The 22,147-nt window shown below is 38.7% G+C and overlaps 1 protein-coding gene across 1 annotated transcript in view; it reads left to right on the top strand.

Moving 5' to 3' along the window:
- Positions 1 to 22,147, top strand: part of ADAMTSL1 (ADAMTS like 1) — a 307,052-nt gene that overhangs the window by 136,693 nt on the left and 148,212 nt on the right. Inside the window, exons 3-4 of the mRNA XM_058044542.1 lie at positions 7,443 to 7,570; positions 19,975 to 20,020. Of these exons, the coding sequence (XP_057900525.1) occupies positions 7,443 to 7,570; positions 19,975 to 20,020 (174 nt within the window). The remainder of the gene's footprint in view (positions 1 to 7,442; positions 7,571 to 19,974; positions 20,021 to 22,147) is intronic.

Genomic DNA, 22,147 nt, shown 5'->3' with positions numbered 1-22,147 from the left:
CATGCAGTAGGCCTCATCACAGGTTACAGTTTTACTTTTCTCTCATCTCCTTGCTGTGCGCCTTGTGTGCTTTTTCCCTGCCCACAATTCCTGCAACGTGGAAGACAAAACCGAAGTCCTGGAGTGCAAGATGCACTTTTGAACCCGTGCTTTTGGGTGGGTTCCGAATTCTGAAAAGTGATTTCACCTATCCTGCATCTGAACCAGTCCTAGCCTTAAAAACCCTGAGTCAATAAGGCGACAAGTCTGAGGCTGAGCCAGCTTGGACTTGCTCTGTATTGGATCACCCATGCCTGGTGTTTACACCAGCACGGCAGGATTTAAATGCAACAGAATGTTGTAACTTCTGTCTGTGAGAGCAAGAAAAAAAACGTTTGCATTCTTATTGGTCTCCTGATACATATTTTCATATGGGTAAGAGGGGTGAGAGATAGGACTGATCTGAGGTTTACAAGGCGCTGTTATAAAATGTTACACAGAGCTCAGTGTGCACACGTTGAAGTGATATGGTGTCAGGTCCATCCTCTGCCAGCAACCCCCCTCCCCGCCCCTCCAGCTGGCTGCTGCCCTTCTATGAGAAGAAATGAGCTCACATTTGGCACATTTCTCCTGGGATACAACTTCCAGTCCAGGTTTAGGAATGGTTGTTTAGCTCTTAATGTCCTGAGATGGCTGTTAATCGATTCCCTGCTCTGTTGTTGCACACTGGAGGCTGTGTCCTCCCATATACACAGAGCAGCTATATGGCTTGCTTCAGGGCTTTGGGAATCCCATGTGGCCATAAAGACAGAAGTGGCAATGTTCTTATCTTTCGGAGATGAACTGATGTGTGGAGATACTGATGTAAGAGGGTACAGCTGTGTACAACACTGAGACGACAGACGCAGTGTTTTCAGGAACTCAGTGTGACACTTCATTACTTGTGCAATAGCCATATCAAGTCATGGTTAGGAAGGGATGTGAGGTTAGTGCCCTCTCAATAAACCTCTGCTTTCCTGTGCAAAAGGAAAGCATACTATATTTATCAATTTCTGTCCCCTTAGTAATGAGTCTGTCTTGCTGTTAAGAATAAGAGAGGACAAAAAGAAACACAGCACTGAAAAGGACTAACACAGCAAATTTTTACCACTGTCCCTGAACTGAGCTAGCTCTGTGTGTATCAGGTGTTTTCCTTTAGGGTAAAGAGAAATCCACCTATTATTCTTTCCTTTTGTTCACAGGAGCAGAATAATCACTGGGAAACTGCAAGAGTATCTTGGTGAGATTTCCTCTTCAATCCTCATCAAGGTGTCTTCCCCTGTTTCTTTTAAGTGGTGGATGCTTTGGGGCAAGAAGAAAGAGTAAATTTAAAACTATCCAGAAAGAGTTTTTTTCTTTATTTCTTTTTAAGAGACTGAAATAATAAATCCTGGCCCATTTATCTGCTCTAGAAAAATGTGAGCATAATTACCCAAAGTTCAGAATACATGTTCACATGCCTGTGCTCCTGTGCCAGTGCCTTCCTTGGGGTTTGGAGACACTCAGATCAAGGGTTTCCTGTGCCAGGGGTTTTCCATAGGAAATACTCTCTTGATCCCCTCAAAAGCCTTTTCCTTTGACTTGCAAGTAAAAAGGAGGCAAAAATTCCTAAGTTAATTTACAAGACTGTGAGGCCTGGGGCAAGTGGGATGCTACTGCTCAGCTCACAGTTGCATTCCCAGTAGAAGGGAGCCACTATCCTCTAGGGAACTGGGGGGACAATGTTCAAGGAATAGTGACTTTCACCTCAAGATGTCTGATGCTCACTGCAGCTACTTTTCTTTCAAGGTTGTTCACCAGGAAATACAGTAGGAGGAGTACTTTGAACCTTTCCATAGGCATCCTTTTTATCTGGCCATATGGAACAGCATGCAGATGTTCATGGCAGCAATGGCACTTGCAGTCACTAGGCATCTCAGGTGCAGTGAACAACTCAGGTAGATTGGGTAAAAGAGCATCTTCTCTTTTCATTTTTTAACTTCTGTGAGAGCAGAACTTCCATTACTTTGGTAAGCATGTCAGGTAGGCAGGATTTTTTGGTTGGTGTGGTCCTTCTGGAGACTGGCTGGGTGGCAGGTCTGGTGGCAGAAGTCCTTTTTTTGCTTTCACATGGGATACAGACAAGACAATGGGAAGACAAGCTATTAACCATACCAGCTAAACAGTGTTCATCTGCCCTGACCCTAAATCTGACCTTTGGGAAAAGAAAATAGGTTGAAGTCATTGGTTGCTAAGGCTGACTTGGGCACCTCTGGCTTCATGAGGCATGTGAAATGGAAAGATACCTACTTGGAGCTCAAGAACTATTGTCATGGGAAATCATAGTGCTTCCAGGGAATCATGCTTCTCAGAAGGATGAGGCTTACTTTCCTAAGTCGTTTTATCATTTTGGTATAGTTATTCTGGGAGAGTAGATGAGTTTTGGTCACACAGTACCATTTAAAGTGATGTAAAACTTTTTTCCTAGATAAATTAAACATTTTCTTTTTGTGCATCGCAAACTTGATATGTCAGAATATTTTACCTATGAAATTTTCAAGATATTCACTTTGAAAAGTTGCAACAGTTAGTCAGAAATGTCTTCATGCTAACATTCTTTCTGATGGCAATTACCAATATCAATTCAACTGGCTATGAATTTGTTTTGCCTTGCCTTTTTTCAAAAGCCAGAAATTTCCAAACAGTTTCCCACGTGGACTTCCATCCAGTTGTTGGCTTGGATGGAATGCAATAAAGATACATAACATTGCGCAAATGAAATCTTATAAACCATACATTTACATTTTGGTTGAAGTTTTTTTAAGTTTTGAAATACATGGTTTTTATAATGCATTGAGGTCACTGGCCTTGTCCCATGCTGTTACTCACCTAGGGAAGTGCTGATAGCAGTTTCTTCCCAGTTTGCTGCAGACAGCGTTTCAGAACTGTGTGAAATATATATTTAATCTCAGTGACAAACTAACATCAAAGGATGCTCAAGGATTACTCAAAGAAGAACGTGTGGCTTGGCAAGAATTCATATAGGGATGCATTTAAACTTATCTGAAAAGTCTGGGCAGAAGGACCATTACAGAAGAAAAAATACTAGTTTTCTGTCCCTAGCATGATTTTTACAGTAGCTAAAGGCAAGTTTAGGCAGTGGCCTCAGAGGAGCCTTGCATATTGTCACTGACACTTCATCATACCCTGAAACAGTGGGGATATGATAAGAACCAGATGATATAAATTTATTAAGCAAACCAGTGGTTCATATTATCTGGGAAATAACTGGCCTAAATTCTGTATCAATGCTGTAGTCCAGCAAGAGTTTAATTGCATTTTTCACTGTCTGTATTGCTGTTTAATGTAAGAAACACACTGGGTGCTTGAAAAAAGGACTTCAGCAGCCTTTTACTGAAAGAGGAGGAAAACTGGATGCCTCAGAACCAGAGGAGAAAGTAAACCACGTGATCTGTGTTTATACACACAGTCTTCTGTGTGGCACTGACAAATAGCTGGATTCTGTAGGGATAGCACTGTTCCAAACAAAATTTTAAATTCAATTCCAATATGTGACTAAGATTTATTTTCTTAAGGTTAAACTTCTTTTGTAGACTTCAGGACATGAACAGGTCTTGCTGCTCTTCATTTTTCTCCCTCTGTGCACCTACACACATGTGCACACTTAGGCTTTTAAAAGAAACCTGGTTCTTATCAGGCATTCGGCTCCTGGACGTCCAGGTAGCTGTTGTAATTTAAGGATGTGTGACACTTGTATTCCAGAATAGTCTAAATGAATCATGTGCACTGTAAGCAGAAAGGGTAGGAAGCGACACTGAATATAACATGAATGCCTGACAACTCTTCAGTAAATTCAGAAATTACTATTAAACACTGAAGCTGGATTTTTTGAAGAATCAGGTTGGAGATCTGTCTCTGTTAGTCTTATGTGATTATGTCAATTCCTTTTTTTTGACTTGTAATTTAAAACTTTTTTTCTTTTACTTCTGTAAGCATCTTCACCTGAGTACCCTATCTACTGAGAGTGATTTCGTTTTTTACACAGGATCCTTTTTGCTTTCTGGTCCAATAGCACAAGCTGTTGTTCATATTTCTCATTAGACAGCTCTTTGGGAGTGGGGTGGTACATGCAGAATCACCATCAGATTGAGAGGTATATACTAAGATAGTAAGGGATTAAGGAAGATCTGGTTTTGATTAGTGCTAGCAGATTTATTTGTTTATATAGGTCATCAATAAGCAAATTGCTTAAGGGTGGCATTTCTGAATTGATACTTTTGATGTCAGGGCATCCTGAGTTTTGTCTCAACAAAGAAATAGATTTTTTCTGGGAAGCTGGGGCTGACATCCACCTAGATTTGACAGAAGGGGTAAGGAAGGTATCAGCAACAGAGCATAAGGAGCCTTGATGACTGCATTTTGCTTTTTTGACATACTCTGGATTTTGAGAACCACCAATCTGGAGTACCTCTGGCAGAGTAGAAGACTTTTTCTGTGATGGAACTGTTACTAAAAGAAAGATTTAGGTGGTGCCAGCTTTACTCTTTTCAACTTTAAGGGCATATACTCCCCCCACCTTTTTTTCCTTCTCTTTACTATTTATGACAGGAACTTCAGGGCTTTGAAGAAGTTTTGTAGGAGTTCTTCCACTGCAGAATTCTTGATTGCTACTTTAAAGTAAGATCTTTAGTTCATTTTGACAAAAGTGGGTAGCAATTATTAACTACCTATAAAAACTACTTTTGAAAAATCTATGCTAGACAATGAATTCTTAGCTAGTAATTGTGTATATCTCCTTCAGAGCTGGAATAAATCTGTCATGGACAGTTGTTTTCTGATTTGAAACGACTTTTTGGGTATTGCTAGAACTTCAAGCTCAATTTTCACTCACGGGAAGGAAAACACTCTACTTTCTTTAACATTAAACATGGATGGCGTTGAGATGAATTATGTTTATTCCACTTGTTAAAAGAAAACTTGGACCCTGTTCCAGGTTGAGATCACATGTTTTCTGGGAATATATAGGTCTTAAAGCAAATTTTGGAATGCAAGTAATAGGCTCACAGATCTCCTGTGGGTGGGATCACAATTTATGTCAGAAGAACTTGGACCCACAGAATGTCTAGCTGTGCTGATGCCTATCATATGTGGTGGAGTAAGAGTACTTGGTTCGTGTGAGTTTACCTTGTAACCCTCTTAAATTATGTCTTTGAGCTCTCAACCAAGGGTGAATGATCAGGTCATGCACCCATCTGCAGTTTGAAGGTATTTGTTTTCGTATAAACTGGAAGCACCAACATGTATTTTTATTTTAAAAGAATAAAACTGTAAATATTAATTTTTACTTTATCAAAATTACTCTTCAAAAAGCAGTCAGGTGAAATAACCTCAGTAAGTTGTCATGTCTTCTATCTCCAATGTAAATCCAGAGACTGAGTCACATATAGTCATAATCAGAATCTGATTGCTTATGAAACTTTAAGTTTTACATTTACCCTTGCAATTGCTGTGGCGTTTTTTGGTTTGTTGTTTGTTTTGTTTTGTTTTTAATAAAGCTAAGACAAAATGAATGTGTCAAATAATTGTTACGCATTCATTAGACAGGTCCCAGATTATCTCTCACAGACTGAATTAATTTTCTTTTTTACTCATGAATAAAATTATTCAGGGCTGGTTCACCATATTTCATTACTACTACTCAGCTTTACTGAAAGTGAAATTATTTCAGTGTTATCTCTGTGTCTCAGATAATCCCTTAATGTTGCCAACAAACAGGAGGTCCTGGCTGATGGCACAGCATTGTCAGCTGAGCAAGGGAGGGGATTCTCCTGCTCTGCTCTGAGCTTGAGTGGTCTCACCTTGAGTGCTGAGGGCAGTTTTTGGGTGCCACAATATGAGAAGGACATTAAACTGTTAGAGAGCTCCAAAAGAGCGCAACAAAGACGGTGAAGGGCCTTGAAGAGAAGCTGTGTGAGGAGCAGCTGAGGTCACTCGGTCTGTTCAGCCTGGGGAGGAGGAGACTGAGGGGAGCCCTCGCTGCAGTTACAACCTCCTCGTGAGGGGCAGGCGCTGAGTTGTGACAGTGACAGCGCCTGAGCGAATGAATGGCCTGGAGATGTCAGGAGGAGGAGGAGATTTGGACTGGATATCCAGAAGAGGTTTTCACTGAGAGGATATTTGAACACTCTAAGAGGCTTCCTAGGGCAGTGGTCCCAGCACCAGCCTGACGGAGTTCAAGAAGTGTTTGGACAACACTCTCAGGCACATGGTGTGACTCTTAGGGTGGCCAGTGCAGGGCCAGGAGTTGGACTTGATGATTCTGATGGCTGTTTTCCAGCTCAGTATCTTCTGTGATGCTATGAAAGCTAAAGCTGACTGCTGTAACATGGGCCAGCAGTGATGCTTGCCGATGTTTTTCTGTTTAAGTGTATCTTTAAAGTCTCACTCATGTCCTTGTTTTTCTCTCTCATTAATATCAAGTGCAGTTAGAACTGCTATTCACCAGGTGCTGGCCCATAGCACAAGTAAAGCTTTGAAGGAGAACACCGCCTATCACCATCAGACACATGCATTTTTGGTGCAACTTTGCTAGATTAGTCTGTTTTTCCAGCAAAAACACATTGCCCACTAAGGACAATATCTATCTATATGGTTAAATAGTTTGTGTCCTTACGAATCTGTGTTTCTGCGGTGCATTTGCATGGATGAAAATGGAATGCTGAGTATAGATAATGACTGTTTTATTTGAGACAGATACTGCTATATATTTATATGCTTATGACCAACATTCTGATGTTGTTAACTTCTGCTTTTCAGGGAACGTGCGTTTTATTCTTTAAACTAGCAAACAGTAGGGATGAAACAGGGAAACTTTGTCCAGCAATTTTCATAGATCTTTAGACAGAGATGTGATGATAGTTTAAATTCCTTATGGTAAATGCATGAAAGTTATTATATAGAATGCCTTTTTAGCACATTGATTCACTATGTTGTGTTTCAGTTTTTCCTTAGGAGCATTTTGGAAGGTTCCTTTCAATATGCCTTTTCATAACTTCTAACACAGCAGCATAACTTCAGATCACAATGTCTGATGTCTATAATACTCCATTTATTAATCAGAAAAGATCCTTTGTCTCACTGTTGTTCAAAGAGCTGTCTTAGAGCAGTCTTTGCTAGCCTCAAACTGAGATGAAGTAGGATATTCAGAAGATGAAAGTGAATTCATACACCATTCACTACTAAGGAACTGTTGTCAACCAGTAGACATGCCAGAGAGGAACAGATTTATTCAATTTATTCGGTACTTTTAATAACCAAAATGATATCCAGCAAAAAGAAAGGTTAAACTAGCAGCAGAAGTTTTGATGCTTAAATGTTCTTTCCTGATTTCTTTTTTTTTTTTTTCCCCTTTTCCCTCTCCTCAGAGCTCCAGAACAGCTCGCTCTGAGGAGGACCGGGACTCGCTGTGGGATGCGTGGGGCTCGTGGAGCGAATGCTCGCGCACCTGCGGAGGAGGCGCCTCGTACTCACTGCGACGCTGCCTGAGCAGCAAGTAAGTGCCTGGATGTTTTCTACTTTATTGATGGAAAAATTCAGCCTACTTATATCTGCCAGACCATAAGAGGCAACCAGTGGAAGTCTTGACCTACACTGAAATTTCCACCTTGTTGTCAAAAAATTATGGTAATGTTTTGGTTTGTTTTGTTTTTTTCTTTTTATAATTTGGGCAAGCAGCCAATGATAAGAAAGCACCCTTTAAAGTAAAGCAAGAATCCGTGGAGATAAAAAAGTGGTCTGGACAGCTTAAAAGGCTGCCAGCTCCTGAAGTTGAACTTCCCTCCACTTTCACCATTTAAGCATTAAGAGTTGCCATGTGCTTGTACAAGAGTACAGATTATTCACTACATTTAGTACCCCACAGTCTCAGCCACCCTGACTATAAAAGCAACACATTAATCAAATGAGGCATCCTGAGCTATATAAGAAAGAGTAACAGTCCTACAAAGGATATCTTGCAAATTGAATTTCAGGTAGGAAGTACTCAATACCAGCAAGGCCCCTCCCAACAGAGATGAAATGCTGTGGTACAAAGGTGAATTCTGGGTATTCAGTCAGGCATCTGAGATTTTATTCCTACCCACTTACTAGCTTGCAATGCAAAAAGAACAACTCGTTTGACATCTTTTCCACTCTGTACTTTATGTAAGTTTTATCTGCAAAATATTTCTAGCAAATATTATTTCTATTTACTTAAGGAAAAAAAAATTACCTGCAGTAAACATGGTATATGTGGTAAATATTAACAGATTTCTGATAAATAATATGAAGGGAAACTCCAGACCCAACCTTTCTGGCTTATTGCCATTTCTGATACCTTATATATTGTAGGAGAAAAAAATCTAATACAATTTTCCATCCTGCATACTTTCTTTCATATTTTTATTCATGTGCTTGTAAAACTGATGTTAATATAACAAACAGCGGCCATACAGTCCAAATAATTTCCTCTGTCTGACACTTTAATATGTAATGTTGTTCAGTGAAGACAGGAAACAGCACAAGGCATTGATCATAACACCAGAATAGGATATTGTGTATTTTAGCTTTATCTCTGAACAGTCTCTTAGTAGCCCCATTTATTGAGTTGACTGTGTGCAAAAGTCTGCTGGAAGAAAAGATAGGCAAAGGTATCTGTTGAAATAAGTGGAAAACCAGTACTTTGCTATTGCATTCCCATGGATTAAAAAAAAAAATAAAATTGATTTTCAACGTAGGACCAGATTCTAATACCTTGTTAGTTTCATGGCCAGTTGTTTCATCGCCAGTTAGTTTAAGGCCAGTTGCATTCACCTCAAAATCTGAAATTTCAGAGACAGGAACTTAATTTTAATCACCGTATATTGTTTTCCATACTTAAAAAAAATAAATCACTTTCAGTACTTCATTTTAATGTAAACATGAAGCCAGACATACCAGGAGATCTGGGAACTGAGCAATAGGTGCTTTCTTTCGTCCTTCATGAGAACTGTCTCTGCAGGTTCTAGAGGGCAGTCTTGGAGTTCCAAATCGTAGTAGCAGTTGTCACAGTATGTGACAATGTGAGTAAATATCACTTCTTCTGGACTCCCTTTGACTCTTGTGCTGTTCAGGACGACCCTGAACCTTAATGAGTGGAACAGGGAATAACCTCATAAATCACGCAAAATTAGGTTTCATACATGACCTTTCCACTGTCCCTTCAGGACGCAAGCAATGCTTCCTGCCTTAAGAAACCAACCACAAACTATGACCCATTCAGACATGGAAACCTGAAATTTCTGGGATAGGAAGTGGGGAGTTAATTTGGTGTGTGGCATTTGGTAGCCAGTAGCAATAAATCAATAAATAGTAACTTTTGTCCTGGAATTAGCATTCTCTCAAATGTGCAATAATTTTTCATTTTTCCTGGTCTACATGCAATTGCTAATTAAGTAAGGGGTTTAAATGATTAATTTTTCTGCTAAGCAAGCATTTTAAGGTGCTAAGTCAGAGTGGGATCAAGGTAAAGAAACTCATCAAAGGTTTCCAAATAAATTCACAGGAGTATTTCAAAGCTGTCAAGGTTTGACCAGAATGTCCATGTTTAAGAGAGAATTTCTTGGTCAGTACAGTTTATTTGGTGTGTGTAATTTCACTGCAGCTTGAAGGAATATAGTGGATTCTTCTGGCAAATGAAAACTGGCAACACATTTAGAACAAATTGGAACAAATTAATCCTAAATATTTCTCATCCTGGGAGGAATGCTTTAATGCCTTGTATCTTTTAGTTCTATATGAGATGACTTTCAGAGCATCACATGAATAGAGAGAGCTTGGTGCATCAGCTTTGAAAAAATGCAAAGACTAATTGCCCATTCCTAAACACCATTAATATATATAGCTAAATAAAGGAAACCAGCTTTCTTTCCAGCTTTTATTTGCCAAAGTTATGTTCGTGCTTGTGTTGTTTGTTTTAGGAACATGTTTTGCATTAGTCCTTCACAGCTGTGATGAAAGAATGGAAAGTGTTAGTGAAAAATTCTGTATTCTTGTGTTTTAAATAGCAAAAATTTCAGGGTAGTGGCTGTTTAGCAGTACATTTCATTAGAACAACTGGTTCTGATTATGCTAAGGACATTATGCTAGTGATAAAAATACACATGCCAGTCACACAAGCAGACAGGGGTTGTCAGCCCAAGTCAGTTTTATGTCCTCATGCTGACAGCAAGCACTGGGTCAAGGACAGAATGCACCCCAGGAAAATGAACTTTTATAAATTAGACTACCAAAACTTGAAAGATTACACTTTTCATACTCTTTAGTCACTTAACTCTTCATAACTTCTGATATTGTTGTTATTTACACAAAAGGACAGACCCCCTTTTAATGTGACTGGATTTTGCCTCAACTCACTTGAACCTCCTTGACTAATTATATATTAGGTGGAGGGGGTAAATATTTTTATCATTTTATAACGTTTTGCCCTTCTGTTTCCCTATTTTTTTTTTTTTGATGACCGGCCATGCAGCACTACTCAATAAAACCTGTACAGAGAGGAACCATAGACCACTCCTATTTTTCTTGAGCACTTGAGCACTACCAGCACTTGAGCTTCTACAGGGAACCAGGTTTTGTTAGGTATTGACTGCTTTGGATACAGACATTATGGAAATACAGGTAGAGAGGCACTGCATTATGGGCTTTGGCCTCTTGCTTAGAATCCAGCCCTTATTTGTTGCAGCAAGTAAGAGTTGATTGCCCAGCACTGCTGGCATTTGTCTTCAAGCAAAGAGATTGATAATAACTCAGATATCTTCCATCCAGGTTTTAATATGTGTCCATATTGATTCAGGCAAACTCAGAGTAATAATGAATATCTGAATTAGATATCTGAAATTCATGTGTATTTATTTCCTGTACTGGGATATATTTTCAAATTGTAAAAGAAATTATAAATTCTTTTATTTATTTTTTCACCCATACTGATTTAAAAATATTCTGTGTTTTCTGGAATTGTGCTCTACACATTGCTGAGTACTACAGTAATAGTGAGACCATTTTCCTCTGTCTAGGCTTGGCAAGAAGATAATTCTGATTCTTTTTCTCATCATCTTCCAAATTCATCATCACTTTCTTTTCAAGTTAGGCTGCATGTAGCAAAAGATAAGTGTGTCCTAGAGATTTGCAAACTGTTTTTTCATATAGTAGATATGTGGTCTATTCATTAAACTGTATAGAAACCCTTCATTGCTGTTGCTTCTGTTTATGAAAAAACATGTGGCAGAGAATAGTTTGAGCATACAGCAGACTGCTGAGATAGTTATGGAGTCCCAAGGTTACTGGAGCTGAGCTCAAGGGCCAAAATTTGATATCATCACCCTTATCTCTGGGAAATAATGTTTAAACTTCTGAATAGAGTGAAGGTTTTCCACCGTTAAGTGAGGGGTTTATGTTTGGTAGCAGCAGAAGTTCAGCATTTACATTTTCATGACAAATTTCCCTCAGTATAAAAGTGTCCGAGATTAAAAAGAAAAAAAAACTGAGAACATCAATAGGACAAAACAAACAAATGAAGACAAGCACAAATTTAAAAACAAAATGGAACAAATGTGAGAGAGTTAATCCCAGCATTGTTCCTATGCTTCATACTGTCTGTGTCACTTACTGGAACATATTTATCTCTCCTTTTGAAATACCTCTCTCTTTCTTCATCTGATAACTGCCTTTCGGTAATGCAAGGGAACCAGAAATATGAAATAGCCTTTCTGCTAGTTCAGCCTGCTAAGTTAGATTAAGTGATTCACTTGCTTATTTGTTCAGCACGTTGCTGTTGCATTCTGCAGAGTGAAAACAGTAAATCTGCATAAATGATTCTCAGCTTTATTGTCATTTGACTTGGTTCATAAAATAACAACCAAGACATATTTTTGAAGGTCAGGTTTAGTAAACCAGCTAAATTTGCTAAAATTAAGTCTATTTTATGATGTGTGCCTTTCTCATAAGACAGAAAGGGCCTAAAATAAATTAGGTTTTTTTCATTAAGGAGTAATATTTTCTAATTTTGATCTCATATATTGTTGATTTACAAATCCAACATCAAATGGTTTCGCCAGACAGTGATGGAATAGATGCATGTTATTCATGTTAGTTCAAAGTTAAATAAGTGAATAAGAAACCATTAATAACATTTCTGACTGGCATTGAAAACAGGATCCATCAAATACTGCATATTTGGAAAGATACTGTTTTAACTTTCATCTGTATACAACTGTGGTACCAAAATATTGACTACTGTTGCTGCTTCACAACTGAATTTAGAATGTAGTCCCAGCAAGTGGCTGTGACCCTTACTTTCAGGCTGCATTGACAGAGTCGTCTGTCTCAGGGGCTTTGATTCCCAGAGATTCTGAAGTTTTTCACATCTAACACTGATAAAAGGTCCTTTAAACTTTCTGAGTGAAAATTACAATGGTGCAGTTATGTGGGTTGGGGGTTGCTTCTTTGACAGATAGAAGCTAACATGTATTACTGTAATTACTGTGTAATGATATAAATGCAGTCTTGTCTATCCTGGCACTACTAAATAAGCCAGATTAGGCTTTTGAACATTTATTAAATGTTCCTATATTGGTCAAAACGATCAGTTTAAATACTTGAGAATAAGCCCGTTTCTAGTTTAAGGTCTGTGGAATAAAGAGCAGAATATTTGTGCACAAATGCTATCAGAGTTTTTGAATACATCCCCAAAAATAAATGGCATTCTGCTGAAGCATACCATGTCACTCATGAAGAGTACAATCAATGTCATAAAATTCTTAGATGAACTGCACTATGAAATTATTTAGGAGAATGTTTCTCATTACCTTGTATAAAACTGTATCTGTATACTAGTGTAGTATATTGCTTCCTTCAAAGACCCTCAGGATACCTGAATTGCTGGGTTTTTTCTGCTTCAGTTGATACTTCTAGATAATTTACTGTATCCTCCATGATACAGCGTATGATTCCAAATAGCTGGAAAAAAATTTTTGTTTCTTTAATTTGTAAGTGCTTCTAGTTAAGTCTGTGCCCCGTAGCAACATTTTAAAAGGAATTTTATTATTCTGTTTACTCTGCGATTAGTGAAAACTGTAATTATGAGAATTGTGAAACCATTCTCTGGTTGTATGTGATGAAGAAATTATTCCAATTTTTTTTAGAGAGATTACAGCTCTAACTCTAATGGCAGAAGCAGCAAGCAATCTATCTGAGTCAACATGTCAGCAGTATAAGAAGCTGCAAATTTCACACAATGTAAATCAGCATTGTAATCTATGGAGTGACTGCTGATGGTCTTCAGAAGACCAGTTAGACACACTGTGTCTCACTGAAGTATCTGAAATTGTAGAAAATGCTTTCCTAGTGTAGAGTTCTTATGGAACCCCTTGTTAGACCTGACACAGAGATGTTACGTATTGGTGTTTTGGGTGAAAAACTAGCGTGTAGTAGAATGAACAGTAATCAGCATTGCAGTTACAGGTCAGTGATGGATATGGGCTCTATAAATGCATCTCCCTATTGCGAAGTGGCCTACGAAACAAAAATGTCTGTGAAGCCCTCACTCAGGTGATATACTGTTCATATGTCCAGGTTCACTGGAAGAGCTCTCGGCTATTCATAAGTCTTTCCATAAATCTGTTCCTGAACTTAAATCGAAAGGAATTAAATCAGACCTTTGCATGATGTAGAGTTTTTGTAAGCCTTAATTCCAGTAAGAAACTTATGTGATTATCTAAAGACCGGAGCACTAGATTGTACACAAGAAATTTCAGTGGAGGGGGGTTAACACACATGCAAACTTCCTCAGAGAAGGCAGAGCTTGCAATCCTGTTCAGCACATTTGTTTTATAAAGACCAGCTGCAAAACCTGGATCCTGCTCCAATTTCTAGAGTGTTCAGATTTGGGATGTTAGTACTTTTGGGCCTGCATTATGTTCTATATGGTATACTTGTGATATAGCACAACAGGTGAGATTTTATATTGTAATTATTTCCACTTTGGATATTAAGCAACATCTCATCCTTGTTTTACTGAAAGGCTTTTTTTTCTTAATTTTTGCTTTTCTGCCTTTCTTGCATTGTGAAAAATATTCACAACTGTAATTGCTTTCTGTAAATCTGCAATTCATGTTATATGTGCAAATGTAAAGTTAAAGACACTTCTTAAAATATTATTAAGAAAAAAAAAATACTGTGGTGATGAAAACAGATGTGAGACTAACTGCTGAAAATGAACAGTACCCTGAAAGCACCTGACAGTTTTTTTCTTTGTGTTTTCCATTTTTTTTCATGAATTGGATCTTTGTTATTTTAAGTGGACTAGCCAGTCATATTTTTGTGAGTTTAGGGCATAGTATTTAATGCCAGCTGTTACTTAGGAAATAACAATCAGTGACTTGGAATAAGACAAAGAAAAACTTGAAAATAAAAATTTACCAGAAGGATACCTTGCAAACTGTGTGAAAAACTTTGCTGAATTCTAATAAAAATACATCTACTAGTCAATGAGATGGCAGGCCTTGTTATCTAAGGAAATTTAGTTAAACATGACTTTCCCCTAGTGAACCCATCTGTAACACTCACATTCCCAATCTTTCTTCATAGGAGAGGTGTTTCAGGCCATTATTTTTGTGACCTGGATATGCTCGCACAGCTCAGGTTCTGTCTGTTGCTGGGGGCACAGACCTGAACACAGCTCTCCAGTGACCCAGATGGGGTCTCATGAGAGCACAGTGGAGGGAGAGAATCATCCCCTTGACCTGGTGGCCACACTCCCCTCTATGCAGCCCAGGATAAAATTGTCTTCCTGGACTGCAAGTGCACGTTGTCAGCTGATATTTAATTTGTCATCCACCAGTATCCCCAACCCCTTCTGTGCTCTTGGCCAATTCATCACTTAGTCTGTACTTATAGTGGAGATTGCTGCCGTGCAGGATCTTGTGCTTGGCCTTGTTGAGCCTCACGAGGTGCACATGGGCCCACTGATGCTAAGTATAATAACAGCAGTTACATCAGAATTATTGATTGCCTAATACCAAGGTTGTGGAAAACGTTATTTATGAGAAAAGTTGGGCTTTTGTGGCCCCAGATTACTACACATGCTTTTATTTGCCTTGCTGATTTTCTGCGTGTAGTGACTGAAGTTGTATTTTCTCGGTTGTTTGTCTTTTTGATTGCAGAAGTAAGAACATTTATATGATCTGTAACTAAACCTGCCAGGGAAATTTGGCTTGTGCATCCATGCCCACTTTTCTTGTCTCAAAGTTAACTATTTATGTAACTCTTCTTGTATTTCACATTTCAACGTGCAGGAACTTGTAGAAGACAGTTTTCTAAACACAGAGAGTGAAAGATTTCTGCAGATGCATGGCAAAACATACCAGTGCATCTCAACAATCCACGGTGGCAGGAAAGTGCTTGTGTGATGCCTTTAGAGGCTACCTAGAGCAGAGGCTAGACAGTGTTAAAGGAATAAAGGTATTTATTAAAAACGCCTTCAAAGAATACGCCTTGGGCCATACAAGAGCCCAGCCGTGACTACATCCAAGATGGACAACTGCTCATGAGTCGAGTTTTGACACTTTTATAAGTTTTGGTCCATTTACATATTAGGGTTTATTGTCCAATTACAGCTTCAGGTTATGAAGTCCCATCCTCCCAGACTGCTCTCCTCAATTTGCTGTTGTTGACACTTTTTGGGCCTGAGGTTGCAAAGGTTTGGTTCTCAGGCTGGAAAAGAATTGTTTTGTCTGACTAAACTGAGAACTTGCTAACACTTTATATGGTGTTCAGAGTTGTATACTGAAGCACTACAGAATCTGGAAAATATGACAGCTAAAACTTAAGGCATCATGTGAACAAAAGGATGTGGAAAAATCTTTTAAATTCTTTTCAAATTATTGTCAACTGAGTGATTTAGACATGAGTTTAGTGGACCCAACCAAATAGTTTCCAAAGGTAAACTTCTTAAGTCATTTCAGTCCTGATGCGTCTTTCTTGCTCATAGCAACAATTTGGTGTTCAGGGCGCTCCTTCTCAATTCCTTTACAGGAAAAGGGGTATGCTGGGTGAGTAAAAGAGACTGACTATTCCTCAGAGAAGCGCAAACTAATTGTATTGAGGATGACAGGGGGTCGTAACACTGTGCCAGTTTTGGGAAAGAGCTGAGAGCAACAGTGTGAAGAAAGGGAGATGCAAGATGATTCCCCCATGTGTGTAGCCTGGCTTCATGCCACAGCCCGACTAAGATCTCATGGGAAAAGACAGACCCACAGCATATTTATCTCACAAGTACAATCAGAAACCAGAATCTGTCCCAGAAGTGTGTCTGTCAAGGGTAGTGAAAATAAAGTAGTGGAGATTATTCAACATTGCATCAGCTTTGAGACCCTGTAGTGAATAGCTGCATAAAAATTCATATGCACAGAAATAACCCACCCATGGCTCATAGTTGCTTGTTTATGAGCAGACTTGTTTCTTAAGTAAAGCATTTCAAACTCTGATGACTGCTGAGAGGGGCAGGAGTTGATGAGGTCTCCTTTGAAAATCTCTTCATAGTCTTTGGTAATTACTGATAAAGGCAGCTTTGGCAGGGGGTTGCTGTTCATTCTGGCATGGATTTTTGCAAGGCTTCTAACTCTAGCTGAGCACAAATACACATCTACTTGAGGCCTTTGAGGGGGGGACTTGAACTAAGTCCGTCTACAAACTGGAGCCTGGAGAAATAAATACCAGGGGTTTGGGTTGTTTACATTAAGAGAAGAGAATATTTTAGTATATTATAAGTTGTTAACCTCTTTCAGAAACTTTACTGGAAACAAGTGACTAAGTTTAAGGAATGAAACATGATTCCCAACAGTATGCTTTTCTTTCATATTCACATGATAATAATTCCCTGTCAAGCCAAACCGTCAGCTACCTTTTTCCACTGAAAAATCCCCTGCGGTGTAGATAACAGAGACAGCTGAAGTACTGCTTACTTCTCCCACTCTTTCTGTGCTCTTCAAGATGAACTGGGCATATCGGTTGACTTCTGAGTTTTCCTGCTGGCTGTGTGTATACTCCTTGTTGGTAGGAGTTCCCATTTATATCCTGAAGAGATCAGAGGATAAATGATGACTGTATCTCACAACATGGGCTCAGTAGTCTGCCATGATCCTTCCTTGCATGCTGAAGGCTCAGTGCTGTGGAATTCTGCACAGTGTCCATGCTGAGATATGCGTGCAAATCCCGTGAGTTTGAATTCCAGAGTAGTTGCTTGTGCTTAAGAGAATCTGAAGTACTGTCCTGAGGTAGGGTAGATCCGAGACACAAACTACTATGCTAATCTGTTGTGAAAATATATCATGTAAGATTGAAAGCTGTTACCTGCTTTTGGCTGGTGGGTGATAACTGGGAAACTACTGAGTTTAAACAACCAAGCTGCAAAGAATGTTCTTTCTGAGGAAACAAGGGGAATTTTCCAAGAGTGTTTCCTAGTCTTCATGAATCATAAGAGCACTAGCTACATCCAGAATTGCTCATTTTATCTGAACGTCCCTGGCCATTAGCCAGAAGAAGAAAAATGGAGTAAAATAATGGAATAATTGTTTTTTCATATATCTAATGAAATAACCTATTATTTTCCCTAACACGGAGAATAAGTGAAAATAGGTAGTTTTGGTTTTTTTTATTTCAAAACAGATAATATGAAGAAACCATGAAGAGAAGAAGAAACTGAGAGGCAAATGATAGAAAGGAAGCTGAAGTTTTCCTAGATGTTCAGTAGTTCTAAGATTAATCAGTTACAGTAATAGAAATTGTGCTAATAGCAAGTCTGTGTCAAGCAAAGTAATGTTTGATGGTTTGTGTGGCATTTCTGAGAGACACATGGGGCAGGTGTCAAGCCTGATGAACAAGCTGTTCAGTGTGGTAAATGATGCCTGCACTAGGGCTGCCTGCATTCTGCATAATTTACCTCTTTATTTACTATCTATCATTAGCAAAGCAGCTTTATTGAATGCAACATAAGCAGGTTTCCAAAGTATTTTTCCGAGATTGCCGATATTGCTTGGGAATGACTGGAATTGTGGGTGGGAGTGTTGCTTGGGTGTTTTGTTGTTGTTACTGGGTTTTTTAGTTGGGTTTTTTATTTCATAGTCTATTATGGATATAATTTTTGTTATTGTACTGCCCAAACCATTTTTTTTCTACTGCTAGGTACACTGTGCACATTTTTCACTTCTGTGCATGGCTGAGATAAGAATTCATTGGAGTTAAATATACAATGCTACAAAATCACTGAATTAGTGATAGTAGGTAATAGAAATGTCACTATCACAGTGATAGTGATTAGTGATATTTCTGTTATGCTTTTAATATAATTTTTATATGCAAATGCTACACAACAGAAAGTGTTATCTTTCCGCTTAGATTTATTCTGAAAATATGATGAAGTTTATTTACTTGTTTGTCTCCTCTTGTGGTCGTTCAGACATATAGTGTGTAAATGACTACTGGATGAATTTCACAATTAAGTCTTGTAGATAATGGAGATAGAGAGGATGACTTCAATAACTTAAACTTGTTCAATTAATTTTAGAGTTAACTCAGTATAGGAAAAGTTTCTCTGCTTTAAATTTTTTTTTAATGAAGAAAAATCAGTGCAAATGCTGCTGTCCTTTCCCTTGGATAGTTCAAAATGGTTTGGATTTTAAGAATCAGGCTTGGCAGGCATTTATTCCTGAAGGAATGTGTGCTTAAGTTGTGGCCTAAAAAAAAGGGGGAGGGGTGAAAGTTGTGAAATTAAGAAATTAAAAATGTTAGGAATTCTGTTTGTTTGAAGGATACATTTTAAAAGCCAAACTCTGCATTCTGATTTGCATGAGGGTCTCTGCAGAGTATACTGTCTGGACTCATAAAATACCAGAAGCTTCACCTAAGGTCAGACACTCAGAGTACCTGCTGCTGAGTGCTAAAAAGGTACCTGGCTGTTGAGCTTTCTTTTAGGAGCCCTGCCAACATCAGGGCTGGTATGGGTCTGCTGTGGGACAAAAGGAGGAGAACCATGAAGGGCACACATCAGTCTATGTGCTCTCCTTGACCTCACTGGGCCCAGCAGCTCTTTGAATGCTGTTCTGCACCAGTGAATTGAGGGGAAGCTTTGTGTTCTCCTTCTTCTCTCATATCAAAGTGGGAAAAAGCTATGTCACACTAGCCTGAAAGAGGGGAAATCTAAACTGAATGAGAGGAGGTTTGTTTTTTTGGTTTTTTTTGGTTTTTTTTTTTTTTTTACGTGAGGGTGGTCAGGCACTGAAAGAAGTTGTCAGGAGAAGCTTTGGGTGTCCCAACCCTGAAAGTGTTCAAGGCCAGGTTGAGTGGGGCTCTGAGCAATCTGGCCTCGTGAAAGGTGTCCCTGTCAATGGCAGTGGGATTGGAAGTAGATGGCCCCTTCAAACCCAAACTATACTTTGAGTTCATGCTGCTGCAAGCATTGTTCCTTCATCCAAGAGCCCAGTTCTTCCCCAGAAGACAAAGCCTGCCTGTTCAGACTGTGCCAGTGCTGGAGTGTGTGCCCAGGTAGACACAGAGCTGTGCCCTTGTGAAATCATTAGGAATTGCATGGAGACACAAGACATTATTCAAGTCATTTAGATGTTGTTTTTCAGCTAAAATCTGTATTCTCACTTCTAATCTCATTTACAAGCTGATGCTACCTTCTAGAAAGTAGGAAACTAAGGAGTTGTAGGTTTCATATCTCAATAGGGACAGATAACCTTTTACTTTCGGGAAGAGGGCTGGTAGGGGAGTAGGTGATTAAAAATACATATGGGGAAGTTAATGACACAGTAAACATTATATATTGGCTTTTTATATTCAGCTATTAATGTTTATGGTTTTGTTTTTAATTTTTGGACACAGGACCTGTGAAGGGCGAAACATCCGATACAGGACGTGCAGCAATGTGGTAAGTGAAGGATAGCTTTGATGTGATACAATTAATCTCATATGATAATCGTGTCCATATTACTGCAGATAATATGGTGAAGTGATAGTGAGAATCTTGTCGCTATCTAAACTGTTGTCATACCACAAAACCCAAAAACATAGGCAAACCTTTGCCAGTCTCTTGAAATGTGGAGAGATTACGGCATAGCCCTATGCTAAAACTGTCTGGAAGGGATTGCATTCACAGCCATCATAAATAGAGAGTCAATGAAACTTCAGGGTTGCTCTTTACAACCTCTCCTGCAGAATCAAGACATCTTGTGTTCCCAGTAGGGCTTTGGTAACCAGCTGGTTCAGGTTGGGTAGTCTGTCAGGCTGAAGGATTAAGCTGCTAAGAATTGAAGACAAGTTAGTAGAAGATCCGCAATTCTATGATTCTGTATATTTCTGTTCACTTCTGCCCTCACAGAATTTTAATTCTGTTGTGTGTTCTAGAAAAGCAGTTTTACATAGCCTGTATCAGTGTTCTGGCTTTTCCAAAGGCTCTTGCTGGTTTTTTTAATATGTGGCAAATATAGTTTTCAATACAATAAAGTAAGAAACTTCAACTTCTGTCTCAACAAAGTGAAAGTGTGTTTTCACTGTTGAAAATTGAAATAGAGGCTTTCATATGGAAAGTTTTATTGGGTGCCAAGAATAGTAAAGGCTCTCAAGTTACATGGAGAAATGTCAGTTTTACCAGTAAAGATGGAAAATGAAATCAAACGTACACCGCGCCAAGCTTTCTCATGCCTGATAGGGACATATTCAGAAGCCTTTCAATACATGCTTTGTTTAAAAAGTTTAAAAGTTTAACTTTAAAAAAAAGGAATATATTTGCTCATATTTAGCTTATCTTTTCTTCAATAGACCACAGTTTATAATTAAAAAAACTGCTTCTATCTGAGCTGTAGTCTCCTATGCAGTAAAATTTCTCTCAGTTCTTTAGGAGCTGGGCTTTGATAATCCCTGTGAGCCCCTTCCAATGCAGAGTATTCTCTAATTCTGTGATTCCTCTGAAATTTTTTCTGATTGTATCATTTGAGTTCCTGAAATACCTCATCAGTCTAGCCTTCACCTTCCTTAGCGGACAGAAACTGGTGTAGTTAATAAAAAGATTTGCTGGCAGATTAGCAGTCCAATTTTCCTCTGAGGAATTTCAGCTACACTACATCTGTGTAAGGAATGGGAAGTTTGATTTTTGCTAGTCAAGTTGCAGGCCATAGCTCTGCCCTATGACACCCACACCAAAAAAAAAAAAAAAAAAAAAAAAAAAAAAAAAAAAAAAAAGAAAAGAAAAGAGGGAAGAAACAAAGAGATACTGCTAAAGGCTAATTAAAAAAATAATTGGACAACAGTGAACCCCATTTGTTTTGCTTTGGTTAGGCATTGCATGCACATTGGGTCTTTCTGTGTCTGATGTGCCCTTGTGTGTGTTGAGAGCAGTGAGACAGAGTACATCCTGCTCTCCTGCCGTTACGTTCCTGGATCACTCTGATGAAAGGCTGGGGCTTTAGCTGGGTTGTAACCCTTATTTTGGAATCACTGAGTTTCCAGGATAAGGAATATTTCTTTAGATTTATTTTTAGCTTAGGTTCTGCTTTGCAAATGTGCACCTGAACAGTTTTCCTTCAAAATAAAACCTTGCATAGTTTTGTCAGGCAGTTCCTTTACGTACCTTTTATTTGGCAGCACTGACTCTAGAAGTGATGCATACAGCTGCAGAACTCAATTATTTCATACCAAATAATCCAAAATGAAGCCTTCAAGCCTTCAGCTTTACTGTGCTGAAATCACTGGCGGTTTTTCCTCTGAAATATGAAGACCCAGGACTGGTTTTATGATTTCAAACTGTTTTTGGGGGGACTGTAAAAATGGCTTGTGCAGTGTAAATCTAAAGCTATTTAGGAACCCCGGACTTGCATCTCTAAAATCCATTCTGTTACTGAATTGTGCAACTGTAACACTGAAATATGCTTTGTCACTTTCAGAATAGTAAAACAATAGTAAATCATGTACTTTGTCATTATTGAAGTCTACTTTTTTGTCTCCACACACACACACAAATTGGATCTACATACACAATTTTTTCTGCATACACACAAAT

Source organism: Melospiza georgiana, chromosome Z, assembly GCF_028018845.1.
Source record: "Melospiza georgiana isolate bMelGeo1 chromosome Z, bMelGeo1.pri, whole genome shotgun sequence".
Classification (NCBI taxonomy): Eukaryota; Metazoa; Chordata; class Aves; order Passeriformes; family Passerellidae; genus Melospiza; species Melospiza georgiana.
The sequence above is the reverse complement of the archived record's forward strand: the minus strand, read 5'-3'. Positions and strand labels throughout refer to the sequence as shown.